Source organism: Rhinolophus ferrumequinum, chromosome 6 (assembly GCF_004115265.2).
Source record: "Rhinolophus ferrumequinum isolate MPI-CBG mRhiFer1 chromosome 6, mRhiFer1_v1.p, whole genome shotgun sequence".
In the NCBI taxonomy this organism is placed as follows: Eukaryota; Metazoa; Chordata; class Mammalia; order Chiroptera; family Rhinolophidae; genus Rhinolophus; species Rhinolophus ferrumequinum.
This window is the reverse complement of record NC_046289.1, coordinates 57,453,109-57,469,012: the sequence shown is the minus strand read 5'-3', so window position 1 is coordinate 57,469,012 and position 15,904 is coordinate 57,453,109. Positions and strand designations below refer to the sequence as shown.

Here is a 15,904-nt window from a genome sequence, read left to right as displayed (position 1 = left end):
ATTTTATTATTATTATTTATATAATTTCAATGATAGACTCCATAGAGTCTACTGGGGAAATATTAATAAAAGTAATCCTTTTGGTGGAAAGATTGGGAACAATGACTGAAGGAAAGAGGGAAGGAGGGAAAGGGAGAAAGTGGAGAAAGTGGAGAAAGAATGGGGAAGGTAAAGAGGATACTCGTTGATGGCTGTAAAATTTTCAATTCTTACCTCACTTAATCCCCCAATTAAAATAATCCATAGGGTAGGTATTTGTATATTTTCCATTGAACAAATGAAGAAACCAAGCAAAGAGAGGTTGAATAGCACATCAAAGTCACTCAGCTAGACACTGAGCTTGAAGTCAAGATTCTAACTTGGCTCCTATTAACAGGAAGTCTGTACTCTTCCACCTAACATCTGCTGTCTCTCCCTGAAATTTATTCTGCCCTAGTTGCTCATCTGGTGTCTGACCTCAAGTGAAGCAGTAAGATGCCTCAACAACTACATTTTTTTTTCTATTAACTATTTAAAGGGAGTAAGAATACATGCAAGGTGTGTTTAGGAAGACACGTGACAAGTGATTTGGAGCACAGGCTCTGGAACCACCTGCCTAGATTTGAATCCCAGCTGAACCACTGACTAGTTGTGAAACTTTGGGCACCTTATTTACACTATCTGTCTCAACTTCCTAACCTGTGAAATAAGGATAATGATAATGTCTACCATTGGGTTGTTTTGAGAATAAAATGAAATAATACATGTACACATATCCCAGGCATGGTCTCAAAGCATTTAGCAATAGGCTCATTAGAGTGTAGATCTCCTCACTACCTTCCTTTAGCAAGAGTTAAATTCCCCAAAAACACAAAAATTAAAAAACTTTAATTAATTAATTACCAAATTACTAATATTTCTCCCATAGACTCTGTGGAATCTACCATTAAAGTTATGGAAATAATAATAATAAATTATATCAATAATAATTAGATTTCTCAGTTTGTGTTTGGCACACACACATGCAATCTCCAGTCTAGCTTCTAACCAGCAGGATCTAGCAGTTTTCTACAGTGGGTAAAGGCAATGTAGAAGAAGAAGAAGGGAAATTTGATCTACAAGTAGCAGTTAGTGGTGCTAACAGTTAAGACTGCCTTTCTTTTCAGGATTCAGGAACAAAAGTTCAACGGTGGAGACACATTAAGGAAACCCTTCACGCACCACTGCTGTGCTGAGGGAAGGTTCAGCCCTGCTCTAGAGTGTAACAAGCAGCAAGCAGTTTGCCTCTAAGTCAACGCTCAGCTGGGCTAGACCCAAAATGCGTTGAGCTTAGAGAAGCTACTACCACAAGTTTCAGCAAGGAAAAAATGTTATAAGACTGCATTTTTTAAAGTTCTGGGAAAATATTTATGCTGACATAAAATGTTTTTCTTCAAATGAAGTAACAAAAAAGGAATAAATTGGCAGATATTAAGAAATTTTATTTCTCAACATTTAATGTTTGCCCACTCTTACCTCCAATGTTACCACTTATATAGTGGTTACACAAATTTCACAGTATCTTGTTTCTCATAAGCATGATACATCTAGGTTTAATAGCAACTGTGTCAAAATACCTCATTCTAAAAGACTCTATTCCAACTTTATACATCATCTTTTACAGCTGTGCTTCTCAAGTTTATCTGACCTTAAGCTTCATCTACATGCTTATTATTAAAATACAAAACCCTAGGCCCCGTCTTAGCTCTTAATATTCTTAATTTTTAGGTCAGAATGAAGCCAGTATTTTAACAAGTACCTCCAGTAACACTGATCACTCATTATCATGTAAGAGTTAAAAGGTTACTAACCCATTCATAAATTTAAAGGCTAACAACGTTAATGATTTGAAATCCTTTTCTAAAAATACTTGAGAAATGTCGGAGGCCTGAAGACGATAACTCACCACTTGATGTGAAACTTATCTTAATTTGTCACCAAAATGAACAGAACTTCAGGAAACAAGACCTTAGGCAACTATAGAATGGCTTTCCACTTTCTCAGCTATCTGATCTTCCTTCTCTCCTCTCTCCCTCTTTTCCTCTCTTCCTTTCCTCCTTTTTTTAACACTTACCTGAGTTCTTCTCTGACTTCCACTTCCGTGTTCCCTGCTATAACGAACACATCATTCATGTCATCAGTTAGCATGTTGCAAGCATACCCAATGTTGATGGCAGTTTCTGATATAAAACAAAGCCGACTTCAGTTAGAACATCACGTGATAACATAAGTACCCTTTCCATAGACATTTTGAGGTCATTGCTGTATTTTCTTAGAGCTTACAGGCTTCCTTCTTGTCAGAGAGAACATGACGAGTGATAAAATGCAAGAGACCCAGAGGGAAATTCAAAGACCTGGTCCCCATGATCAAATTCACCAATTGCTAAATCCCTGGAGAGGTAGCAACATCTATGAATCTCCAGGCTTCTCATCTAGTTTTTACCAGAAGTCCCAAATACTGCCTTTGGAGAGTTAAAATACTAAACTTAGCTACTGTGCAAGTCCAATATGGTAGGCAAATTGAAAAACATCTCACAAAATGTTCAGTTGAACAGCAAAAATGCTCTTATAAAATTTTTATAGTTCTCCCGCATGCAACATTACCATTTTCCCATTAAGTGAATAGATAGCTGCGACTAGATAACTGGAAAATTACATGATGTTGGGCATTCTTTCCTCTAATTTTATAAAAATGAAGCCTAGGATAGTTCGGTAACCCTTCCATCTTCAATCAAGTCATTTGATACTAATTCTGTTGAGTTCTTAGGCTCTAGCTAATTCTGTGGAGTAATTAGATTTGTCCGAAGTCAAAGAAGACAACTGATAAAAATCTCAGCATATCCTTTGTATAAAGCACAGAAATTAAGGTTAAATAATAGTAAACTTGTCAATATTCCTAACTAATTGAACAGCTGTACCTACAGATCCACATCAAACTCTAGGAAATCTCTAGTAATATATCACATAGCTCAACCCTCTATTGTTCATTTCTTGGAATCAGTGGTTTGGGTAAACATATAGAGAATTGATTTATCATATCTGCAAATCCTCCAATGTTCTAAAAATAATAAACAGGTAGATAGAATCTTAAAAACAGATGTGTGCCAGTTAACGAAATATTTTTGGTTTACTAATGACCAAGCATAAAATCACTTTTGCTTTAACCATTACTATGAGAAATAGATCCAAAAGATCCCCTTTTCTTTCTTAGGAAACACAGTATTCTGAACATAGTGACTCTTTCTCTTATGACTTGGTATTTTGTCATGCCTGAAAGTGGGTCAGCGCTCATTGTACTACTGCATGGGCAGACTTGGAATTCAGCCAGATTGCAGTAGTCCAGCTATGGTGGTTCTTAAAATACCAAAATATTTCCATACCAGTTGATAAACCTGCTTTCCTGAGCCTCCCAAAACTTGCCCACCACCCTGACCCCTCCTCTAAAACCCCCCAAGCCTCCCTACCATCAAGAAATTAAGAGGAGTAGCCCAAAAGGGCCTCCGATGTCCTGCTTCAGTGCTATGCCAGGCTCTGTTCTGATTGGAGGCAGTGCTCATATAAACCAATAGTTAAACATTTTTAATTCCATTGCTGCCTATAGGTGTAACTATTATATTTAAGAAACAATTGAGTTGAAACTCAATAGACCCCAAGGTATACTAGAGATGATATTTTGTTAGTTTGGAATTTGTTTATGTTGTTTTTAAATAGTAAATTCTTATATTAGCTTTCCTTTTTGTATTTCAACGCTTTCCTTTATGGAGGACTGGGGAAAATACCTAACTAATTAAACTGTCTGGTTAATTAAAATTTTACCAAATAAATTATTGCACTCTTTTCAAAACATCATTATCCATTTTCAAATTACCTTGTTTGTCTCCTGTTAGGACCCAGATCTTAATATTGGCTAGTGACAAACTTGCAACCGTTTCAATAACACCCTCTTGTAACTTATCCTCTATGGCAGTGGCACCTAGAAGCTTCATTGAAAAATACAGAATACCTTATGTTAATGTATGCAAACCACGTTCATAACATCTTTCAGTCATAACATCTAACAGCTTTCAGTCACAGAGTTCAGAGGTCAAGGACCATGAATTGAAGACGGAAATTATGATGCATTGATATAGCAAGCATTCTATTATGTGCAGAGGTGGGTTGACAAGGATTCAAGAAGAATTTCTCAAATCAAGCCAACCGACAGGCACACCAATTAATGGCAGAGATCTTGGAAGTTAGCATATACAGTCAGAAGCCATTTGGGCTTCTAAGGAGTTAAGAACTCCCCAGCTACTTCCCCATTTATATCAACACGAAAGGGTCCAAAAAGAGCCCTCATTTCATAATCAGATTCACAAAAATGTAGAACCATTCTCCTACATTAATAAATCAGCAGGTGCCATAAACTAAAAAGTGAAGGTTCTTCTGAAATATTTCATCCAAAGATGAACAAGGTGTGTTCTCTAGCACTTCACCATAACTGAGCATCCTGGCCTTGGGGAAGAGTAGTTTCTAGAATAGATTATACTCTGGGCAGCACAGATATCATTAGGATCTCATGGGTATAAGATGGTTTAAAGCTATAGCCCCATTCTTAATGACAAGTTTCCTTGTTCTAAAAAGGTCGATAATAAAGCAGCGAGGGGGGAAAAATAACATTAAGGACATACCAGAGGTTGACAAAAATAGGGAGTCTGCTATCTTCTACTCTTGGGAAACGTCCAATTGCATAAGCTATCACTAATAGAAATAATTCTCTAGGGCCACACATGGCAAACTCAAAGCCAGCATATAATGCATGATTCAGTGTTTGAAAGAGTAACATCTGCTGTGAGCAACATGATGTAGCCAATAGATTATTCCTATGCTGGATCTCTAAATACATACTATCCCCTGTATAACATGATGCACCGTGCTCTGAAACTCATACCATCAAGTCCCTTTCAATTTCTTCATACAGTACAGCTATCCGTTCATCCCTCTCATCTGTGGCAGCATTTGCATCTTCCAGCATCGTAAGCCACTCTTGAAAGTATTTGTCATCCAGATCTCTGTATGCGATGGCCAAAGTTCGAAGGCCTTCCCCTGCAAATTCCTACCAGAGGAGACATTGACTTAGGAACCATCCCGAAACAATAATCACAGCAAGAACAACAACGGGCATGAAGTTTTGCACTCATTTTGTTCCAAGAGCCACCTTGATCTCCAACTTTTTAATCCCCGTAGAAATGGGAGATAATGTTTGTATTCTGTATTTTATTTTTACGGGGTTAAAACATTCAGGGGAGCTGGTTAGCAATCCACCTAAAAGATAGCTGCAATGCCTGCTGACGTATCCTAGTTGACAGGTGATCTAGTGATGCCCATGATTTAAGATAGCCATTTGAAGCAACATGTATAGCCCTCCCAGCAATGCCAGGGACCCAGCCTGTTTCATGGTCCACGGCCCTTGGCTTCTAACAGAGAGGAAAAGACCTTTTGAGGAGCCATAACTCTCAGAGGCAGGAGGCCGTCTGAAGAGATTGTAGCATGACATCTCTCCAAAGTCTTGTCGTATTCCTCCTAATAATATAGCTGTGTCTAAAATTAACTCAGTCCTACTTTTGTTTATGCTTGAAAATGTTCACAATAAAAAGTTAAAAGTCAATAATAGATGAATAAATGATGTTAGAGAGGTAACAGAAGTTTAAGCATATTAATTAAGGTTATAATAATAACCATTATTATAAAAGGGGAAGAAAGGCAGGAAGTTAATATAAATGTTTGCTTTTGGGAAGTTGGAAGCTGACTTTTACTTTTCATTCTAAGTATTCTGTAATTTTTAAAAACAGCTTTTGCTATATGAAAGTTTCATTTTAATAATAAAAATTATTTGAAACTGTCAAAGACACCATCAAGTCAGGTTAGTTTTAAAATTATTTTTTATAAACTGCTTCCTATGGAGTCAGTATTTAATAATAGGTCAAATTAATGGGAGAATTATGCTATTCCTTTAGCGTCCGAGTAATCTGATAATCTTAAGTGATACCTCTGGTGCTTTGTCCTTCTAATAGGAAAAAAAATAAACAATAAAAATAGGACTCTGGTAGTTGCTAAGTCTCACACAAGATTCAGAGAATGTTTTTAGCAATAGCTAAAAACATAGCAGCAATAGCTTTGGGGAAGTGCTAAAAACCTCCCACTTTGCCTAGGCCCCCAGTGGTCATTTTATGGGCTTCCACACTGCAAGCATTTTTACAGCCATTTCTATTCCTTTGGGCATTGTCATTGAGTATATCTTCTCTGTGTGTTTTGGCGTATGGAACAGGCATAGGTTTGTGATGGGGCACAAGTCAAACCACAGCACATCCTAATTGGGTTAACGGAAAGAAAAGTCAGTGCATACTGCAATGATGTGGTTTACTCCAGAGAGACCATGGGAAAAATTGTCCAAATTTATCTTGTAGGCAGTTGGTAGCACTTTGTATATTGCAATCACATTTTACAAGCCCTGCCTTCCAAGACCACCACTGGGTCCCCTACTGATCTGAAAATCAAGTCACTGTGTTGTAAGGATCTTTTGTCCTCTTAGCTCATATAAACACTTCTTTGACTTGCAACCCCGCTGGGCATCACAGTGCTTTCCTCTCTGTTCTGCACGACAGTGAATCAACTCTAAGACGACATTACAAAAGGAGACAGATGATTTAAGTTATTTAATTACTACATGAAACACAAGTTGAATCCTAAATGAGCATTTAAGCAAGGTCCCTTCCTATCCTTAAACAATTCAAAATCGATGATTAAATATAAATTTAAAACCTCAGAATTTGAAAGCTGAAATGAATAAAGTGAATGAAGCAAAGAGTCAAAGTCAAATTGATACTATCTGAAAACATTTTCTTTTACATAGAAATGGAAGAGTCAAATTAGGCTTTCTATATTTCATACTTTCATATGAAGGGAGAACATAAGAATCCAGAGCCTTCCTGTTTGAGCAATGGCAAAATCAAATACTTATGATTCCAATGTTGTTCTCATAAAAAAAATTAAAAATAAATAAATTAAAAATTAAAAAGACCAGGCTGGCCTTCTGGAAGAGATTAAAAGAAAATCAAGAATGCTCTATTGGAAAGACAAAAACAATAGCTATGTTTGTACCCAATGTTACTAAACCATCATTCTTTAAACTTAAAGTCAGCAAAGTTTTTTTGTTTGTTTGTTTGTTTGTTTGTTTTTTAAAGATTCAGAGAATGTTTTGTATTAAATATAGGGCTTGACGAAGAACATGAATTCTCAATAATTTTTTAAAGGAGAGAAACCAATGAGGAAATGAGAATTTTGGCCCATTGCCCTTAAGGTTCATATTGGGTTAAACAGAACCTCAAACAAATATTAAGAGAGACACTTGAGTCTCAGGTTTAAACCAGGTAATGCTTATGTTAATTCATAGATTCTTTTGGGGAAAAAAAAAATTGCAAAGACCACTGCTGCTCCTTTCAGAAAGGTTTTGGCAAAAAAAAGTATGCATAGTCTCAGAATGTATGCTTTTTGTAAATTCAACCTAGGGAACATTAAGTGTCTCCGTGATTTATGACCTGAATAAAAGGACCCTTGGAGGAGAAAATTGGCTACAGAGACTATTTTCCTTTCACTATGTAAACATAGCCCGAAGCTATTCATTGGGGTGATCATAAGAGATTCTGTTGGTGCCAAACACCATGGAATCCAGGTTAAGTGACTCTCCTGCTCCTCTTCCCCAAACCAGTCTAGTCTCCCCAGCGGAGCAGCCCCAAAAGCAGGGGAGTTAGAGAACATTTCCCCAAGTGTCCTGAGCCTTCTCCTGGCTGGAGTTCAGGAGTCTACACTCAGTGGCTACTTCTCAGCTGCTGTGTGTTAATCCACCTGTGGTGAGACCAACCAGCCTCTCCACAGGGCAGGGGGTGGGCTCATGTGCCAGTTTCCAGACATTCACTGGCACAGTTTCCAGTGGGCCCACTCTCCACATGTTTTTCATTTGAGAAGTCAGGTCATTTAGTTGATATTTTTAAAATAAGACCTAACCATAGAAAGCGGCCGAAGGGCCATTTTGCTAACCGTAAGACAAAGGCACTTACGCTGATGTGGTCTGACGTCAAAGTCAGAAGGGCTTCATTGGCTGGATGAAGTTTTTCAAACAAAATAGTGTCTGCTCCTTTGGAATAAAGCTTTATCTGTCCTTCCGGGTTTCTCACTGAAAAGAAAAAAAATTGGAAAGCAGATTATAATCAATACAATCTGTTAAAACTAGGCTCTCCTAGACCTCCAGCCAGGCAATGTGGAAATGGGCATAATGGTTAGCCAGTAGTAAAATATTCAGTGCCTTTGGTTAGAAGGTCACTCATTACCTAAGTCACTTGGCTTTACTCCTGTTTTATTAACTTAGAAATATTTCATCTACTGAAATCCTTTGATTTCCCAAACTCAGAAACAAGTGTTTTCACTCTGACACGTATGACCTTCCTATTTTACTTGCTTAATATTTCTGAAGGGTTAATACATTTAAATTAAGCCTGAATTGAGCAGAATTTAGACCTTTGTTTGCCATCTCCCGACATGAAATTCAAGACCTACTGTAGGAATCAACTATCAGTGTTATGCCAAGTGATCTCCATATGGAATTCTGGCCATTCAAAGCCATGGTTTATGCATTAGTTCTCAAACCTTGCTTCTTTATATATATATAGAGAGAGAGAGAGATTTCCCCCCCCTTCACTCATTGGAAAAGCCCTTTCATTCTTGTGGTTCATTCTTGGGTCACTTTAAACATGATCATGTGAGGCTGTAAACATGCCTCACAGGGAATTTTCAAAACTAAAGTTTCTCCCTTCTTCCCAATGGAAGACTATTAGTAGGGCTGTGTTTTTAACCTGCTCCCCAGGTTTGGGAGTGGCAGCCTTGAGTAGGCTCCCACATCTCCAGTCCAAGCCTTCCCCTGGGTGCCCCACATATTTGTCAGACAAATCTTTCTTTATACCACAGAATATCTGGACTACCTTTCTAGGCTTGGTTTTACAGCTTGGCACATACTAGGCATTTAATTATTTGTTGAATGAATACATGAATGAAGGAATGACATGGCAGAGTATTTCTTTCCAGGAACAGCCTACAACTTAAGACACCCGGGTCACAGCTTCAATGGTCTGAACCCTGTGACCCTCACAAGCTTAATCAAGTCATAGATCATTACATGCTTTCCACTCAATTACAGCTTTTCTCTAAAAATAGAATGCCTCAAAGCAGAGGAACATAAATATTGACTACCATGAATTTAATAGGATACAAAATTTAGAGCTTGATTTGAAGACTATAAATGACATAGTACAATAAATTACTTACCCCTTCTAATCTTTAATGGCCCTTAGTCAGCACTTAATCTGTTCTAGTTTCGTCCTGGCTGGAAAACACCTAATGCAACCTGGAAACCTTTTTGTACTGAGACTTGTCTAGGGTTCATCATCTCTTCTAAGACCCTTGGTCAACTTTCCTAGTTGCCAGAACTCATGTAATTTTTCTTATACTCGGCTCTAATTGCCCATATTGGGGAAAAGGAGAGAAAGAAATATGCAATTTATCTAATTGTTCAAGTGGGAAGAAAACATTTAATCCTAGAAAAAGTTTTCTCTTGCTTTTCTTTTAAAACAATCTGATTTAATAATTCCCCCCATATTTTCTCCCTTCCATCACCAGAGCTATAAAAACAAAGTATGTATATCCTAATTTGCCAGTATGACTTCTCTATGACTGTTTTTTATAGTCCAGGCTAGGACATCAGTTCTCAAACTTTGTGGTCTCAGAATCCCTCTATAGTCTTCTATAAGAATATAAGAGCTCTTTTTAATGTGGGTTATACCTATCAATATTTACCAAATTAGAAATTAAACCTGAGAAATTTTATTATATCAATAGTCTTATGACACTATTATAATACCATTATAACAATAATTAGAATAATAACAACCCTATTATATATTAACATAAATAACATTTCAATGAAAAATAATTGTATTTTCCAGAACAAAAAAAAATTTAGTATGGGAAGTGGTATTGTTTTACATGATTACAGATCTTTTTAATGTCTGGATTAATAGAAGACAGTTGGATTTTCATATCTGCTTCTGCATCCAATCTGTTGTGATATCACATGTTATGTGGTTTTTGTAAAACTCCACAGTATACTCATGAGAAAAAAAATGAAAAAGACAAATCACATTAGTATTATTATGAAACTATTTTTGTCCTTATGCATCCTCTGAAAAACTTTCAAGGTTTCCTAGGGTTCCCTGGACCACACATTGAGAACCACTGGCCTAGGGAAAACACAAACTACGGTTTGTGCACATCCCTTACCATCTCTTTGTCTCAGTTTCTACATGTGAAAAGGAGATCGCTTTTAAAAATCTAACTTCTAAGGCCCTTTTCAGCTTACAATTTTCTGATTCAATAAAGGTTTTCCTTCTCTGCTGCTTTCTCTTAACCCAGCATTAGTCCCTTTACACTTTGTCTTCCTCTAGTAACTAGCTACTCTTCCTATGTCCCCAGTCTCAACATAAAGCTTCACCATTCACTCAGTCTCCTAAATAAAATATCAGGTCAACATTCAAAGTGCCTTCCCCTTCACTATCCATACATCCAATAGAAGTCATGAATTTCTCTCTGCCACTTTCTCTCTTGCCTAGATTACCACATTAGCCTAAATGACTTTATTCACTCCAGTCCTGCTTCCTTCGAGACTCTTCTTTAATACAGCCAGAATCATCTTCACACCACTGCTTAGAATCCTGCAATAGCTTCCCTCTAAAATTAGATTGGGTCTGGACTCCTTAACAGGGCAGAAACAGGGATCATCAAGATTTGCCCTTTTCCTGCCTATTTCCTACCCTGCTGTACCATCTTCTCCTGGATGCAACCACATGGAACATTTTTTAATTCTACATTCTCCTTTAGTTTTAAGTCCCTGGAACATGGTAGGCACTTAATAAATACTTATTAAACGCAGTTGAATTATAATTATGCAAAATTCATTGAAAGCAGCAGCTATGCCTTTGTAACATAAAGGAAAGAAAAAGGTCAGAAATGGTTTCCAGGTTTACGCTGTAATAGTGGATACAATAGCAACACTGTGAAAGATGATGAAACGTTCTACTTTGTCATATCTCAGCTGGGTGGTTGTTCATACATTCACACAGAGAAATACTTGCCATATGGCAGTTTGATTTGTACTTTGACAATCTAAAAAATTTAGAGTTTAGCAATCCTTATCTAAAGATCTTGTAAGAGCTTTTCAAGAAGCTATTGTAATTAATTCTTCTTTTATGATTACCTGACACTTGCCTCTGTTAAGTACTATCTTTGAATTTTATCTTTTTACTTATGTAATTAGTAGATTGGTCCTTCAAAACTATAAGTTGAGATTTATGAATATAGTAGATTTATATTTATGAATATAGTAGATTCTATACACTCTGACATAGTTCTTTATGGAAATCTATTTTTACTTAGATACTTCTGAATTAAATCAGGGTTCTTGCCCTAGTATTGAAACTATCGATTTATGATTAAATGAATTATAGCCAAAAAGGGCAGGGAGGGGAGGAGAAGAAGAAAAAAGAGGAGGAGGAAAAAGAGGAGAAGGAGGAGGATGAGGGTGAGGAGAGAAAGAGGAGGAAGAAGACGAGGAAGAGGAGGAGGAGGGCGAAGAGGAGGAGGAGGAGGAGGAGGAGGAAGAGGGTGAGGAGGAGGAGGAGGATGAAGAGGTGGGAGAGGAGGAGGAGGAAATATCTGAGACTTTATATCAGGGTGTTGTCCCCACAGACCAAGCCATGTGACAATCATGAGACTAGCATTGCTTTTTGCCTTGTTATCAAACAGACTTTTCAACTCTCATTCAGTCACTCTTTCAAATTGCTCCAGACTAAAAACCAAACAGAATCAAAATAAAGCCCATAAGCCTCCATGTATTTTGTGGTAGAACATTACCTTTCTTCATATGGGATCTATTAAGACAAATATCTGATGTTTGTGGTTAGACTGTGATTTCTCCACAGCCGTAATAGTGACTGATGCTGGGGAAAAGCCAAAAGTTTCCTGGTGTAGCAATCTTAGGTTTTTGTCAACACCCTCAGAGCCAGTTCTGGACCAACCCAACATCAATAACACCTCCCCTGAAGCTGTAAAGAGAAGAGAGCTCCTGCTGATACAATATTAGATCAACACTTAGAGCAGCGTATGTGCTCATCAGCAACATTGACAATGACTGCCTATAGCCTATTGTCAAAAAAATAAAAATTAACATCTTCAGAGGATGTTTAGTTTTTACCTGCTGAGAGTAATCTCCCAGGGCTAGTTTCCAGTAGTTAAAGACCAAAATTCCTACAATTACATATACACACATGTTTTCCACAGTAAAAATTGATTTAATATGATGATCAGGACATTCTTAAGTTACAAAATTTGGGGCTAAATTTTATTTAACAAACATTTATAGAAAACCGATTGTGTGCCAAGCTCTGTGCTTGTTCCTGGGCAGTTTATGAAGACTAACACATAGCACCTGCCTTCAGGTAACATACACTCTAATAAGTGGGGAAGTTCTGAGTATCCTGGGACTGGTGTCACATTCGTATTATGAACAAGGGGCCCTGGGAAACAAAGGAGAATGCAGTTGTTTGAGAGAAGGAAAAGAATTGAGAGAACAGATGACAATTGAAGTGGACATTACCAAGTGAGTAAGAGTTTCCCAAGAAAAGAAGTGGGGAAAAGAAGAACTCCAGATAGGGAAAACAGCACGTGCAAAGGGCATCCAAGTGCACAATGCATGCTGGGAATTGCAAGGTCTAGTCAGGCTGGAGCACAATGTTTCGGGAAGTGAAAGAAACTTAGGTTGAGGTCAGATTGCAAATGCTTTTGAATGTCATACAGAGGACTTTATGCTTTAAATTCCACGAAGCCACCAAGGTTTATTCAGTAGGTGATATCAGCCAAAATCAGCCCAATATTTTAGAAAGAATACCCTTGTGTCAGCACATAGGATGATTTTAAGGGGGAAGAGTTTTAAAGATATTGTAATCACACAGGCAAACAATGATGAAAACCTTAACTAAAGCAGTGTTTACTGGGAATTAAGAGAAAAGAAAAGAAGACTTTTAAAATTAAAAGGGGTTTTGAGGCTATTTCTAGAAAGATTACTCTGATGCCTTAGGAGGAAAGACTTAGAAACAGGATGACTACTGAGGATTCTATATATAAAGCAAGAGATGCTAAGGCCTAAGTAAAGAGAGTAGCAGAGAAGGAGACAGGTTTAAGAAATGCTCCAAACAGCTCCGGGTAACGTAATGAATAGTAAAGTGATGACCTATTAGTCCAGGAAAGTGGTTCCCAGCGGTGGTTCCCTGACCAGCAGCACAAGTGTCAGTATCGCCTGAGAGCTTGTCAGACACGTAAGTTTTTAGGCCTGCCCCAGACCTACTGCATCAGAAGCTTTGGGACTGAGGCCCAGCATTCTATATTTTAATAAGCCTTCCTGTGGTTCTGATGGGAGCTAAATTTTGAGAACCACTAGCTTGGGGGCATAAAGGAGATGGAGGGGTCAAAAGCTAGTGAGCTACAATAGAGATTAAGAGGGCAGACTTTAGAGAAAGAGAAACCTGCTGTTTATCTTCCCAGCTGTGTGACAAGTCCGGTAACAGCTGTGTGACGGTCTTTGGCAGGTTATTTAAAATCTTTGAGCTTTAATTTCCTCAACTCCTAAATGGGGTAACATAGTATTGCAAGAATGTAATAAAATAATTCATTGGAAAGTGTTCAGTTCACTGACAAACATACCGTAAAAAGTGATTGTCAACAATTTTAATAAGGGCTATAGAAAAAGCAGTAGCTGTGAAAGAAAGTCTCACATTAGACATGTACAATTTGAGGTAACCATAGTACAACTCAATGGCAGAATCCAGGAGAAGGATGAAAATATGGGTGTGGACTTCAGAGAGATTGAAGCTGAAGAACTGTATAGGAAAGACACAGATATAGTCAATAGCTACTGCCATGTGAATGATCAAGATTATCCAAGCGGAGCCCAGGAAGTAAGAAAAGAAAAGGATACCAACACTGAAAGTGGGATGGAGAGTGGTCAGCAAAGGAGCTTGAGAAAGAAAAGACAGTACAAGAGGAGAACCAGGATCTAGTAAGGTCCCAGGGGCCAAAAGAAGAGTGCTAAGAGGAGGTCAACAGTCTCAATATAACTAAGTTAAAAAAAGATAGGTAGGTAGGTAGGTAGGTAGGTAGTTAGGTAGACGGACGGATGGACAGACAGACAGATAAACAGACAGATAGGGAAGGCCACTGCATGGGAAAGTCATGAGGTGTGACTGGAAACTTCCGAGAAAGCATGCCTCTTGAGTAGTAGAAGCAGAAGCCTCACCCTAATAGGCTGAAAAGAGAAATAAAAGTGAGGAGCAAATACTGACCTTGAGAAATTAAGCTGTGATGGAAAGAAGGCAAATAGGATCATAAAATCAGTGGAAGTTAGGACATGAACATTATCTTTACAGAAACAGGACAATAACAGAGTGGTGGGCTGAAGGAAGAAGCCAGTGATAAAGAAGAAACAAAGACACAAGCAAATGGGAAGGGAGCAAGCAAGGAAGGAAAAGGAATGGGGAATGGGACCAGGTAGAACCTTTAGCTTTGAAAAGGAACAAGAGCAATTTTTCTCTGAGGCAGGAAAAGAACGAGTAAAGTAACAGCTCGGGGATGAAGGAGCAGGATGAGGAAAAGTGTCAGTCGATGGTGCACATCTCTGAAGGCCTCTATTTTTTTTAAAGAGAAATCAGAGATGAATTTAGCTTCCAAGAGTGAAGGAGCTCATGGCAGGGTTGAGCACTTGAGGAAAGGGCAAAGGTTTAGAACATCTGTTATAAGGACTGGAAACAGGAGCCAAGTAAGAATGAGAGGGACATTGAAGCAGCACTGAGGGTTAGCACGGAGTTAAAAAAGCTGCGTTTGTTGTGGCGCCACCTACAGTATTAAGTGGTCATCTCCAGCAACGCAGGTAAACAGAGTAAATGAATGATAGCAAGGAGGCGGATGATGATAGTCCCAAAACAATATGGACAATTACTCTTAGCACGTGCCAAGTAATTCAGGAACGCTTCCTGAGCCAGTGTTGTGTACTGATCAAGTGCATGGGCTTTGCAGTCAGACCTCCTAGATTTGAATCCCAGCTATTCCACTTCAAGCTATGTGACCTTGGGAAAGTTACTCAACTTCTCCTGTCTCAGTTTCATTATCTTTAAAATGGTCACGAGTACATAGTACTTACCTTATAGGATTGTCGTGACAATTACATCAGTGAATTCATGCAGAGCATTTAGAACAGTGCTGGATACATAATATGTACTTGTTAAATGTTTGTTATACTTATTATTACAGTGTTGAGGCTAAGCTTAGGATGGCAGCTCATAAAGGTACAAAAATATCACAACTCTCAGCACATAACCAAGAGTGAAGTCATCCTTGAGAAGCAGCAACATAACTATAGCATTATCAAAGGACACAAATAATCTCACTACCAATCATACCTATAACAGACATCCTTTTTCTGATATTGTTAAAATCCAAAAAGGCAAGCAATTGGTAAGTAACCAATGTTCCCAATTCTTCTATTGTTATTGTCTCTGGGGTCCGAGACTTAAAAACAAATCCAAAATGTCTTGCAGCTGTCACTAAAGCCCCTTCATCAGGTGACTGAACTTGGTAAATCAGCTGTCCTAAAAGGAAAAGAAACAAGTAGATTAAACAACAACCATGAAAGTGTATTTTCAGTGACTAAAGATGTGCCATGAAAGTTTCACAAACTAAAACACTTAATATA

General features: G+C 38.0%; 1 protein-coding gene across 1 annotated transcript in view; it reads right to left on the bottom strand.

The window, feature by feature from the left end:
* Positions 1 to 15,904, bottom strand: part of ATP8B4 (ATPase phospholipid transporting 8B4 (putative)) — a 193,216-nt gene that overhangs the window by 42,099 nt on the left and 135,213 nt on the right. The window contains exons 16-20 of the mRNA XM_033109347.1: positions 15,612 to 15,800; positions 8,115 to 8,230; positions 4,949 to 5,113; positions 3,887 to 3,998; positions 2,093 to 2,198 (exon numbers count right to left, since the gene is read on the bottom strand). Of these exons, the coding sequence (XP_032965238.1) occupies positions 2,093 to 2,198; positions 3,887 to 3,998; positions 4,949 to 5,113; positions 8,115 to 8,230; positions 15,612 to 15,800 (688 nt within the window). The remainder of the gene's footprint in view (positions 1 to 2,092; positions 2,199 to 3,886; positions 3,999 to 4,948; positions 5,114 to 8,114; positions 8,231 to 15,611; positions 15,801 to 15,904) is intronic.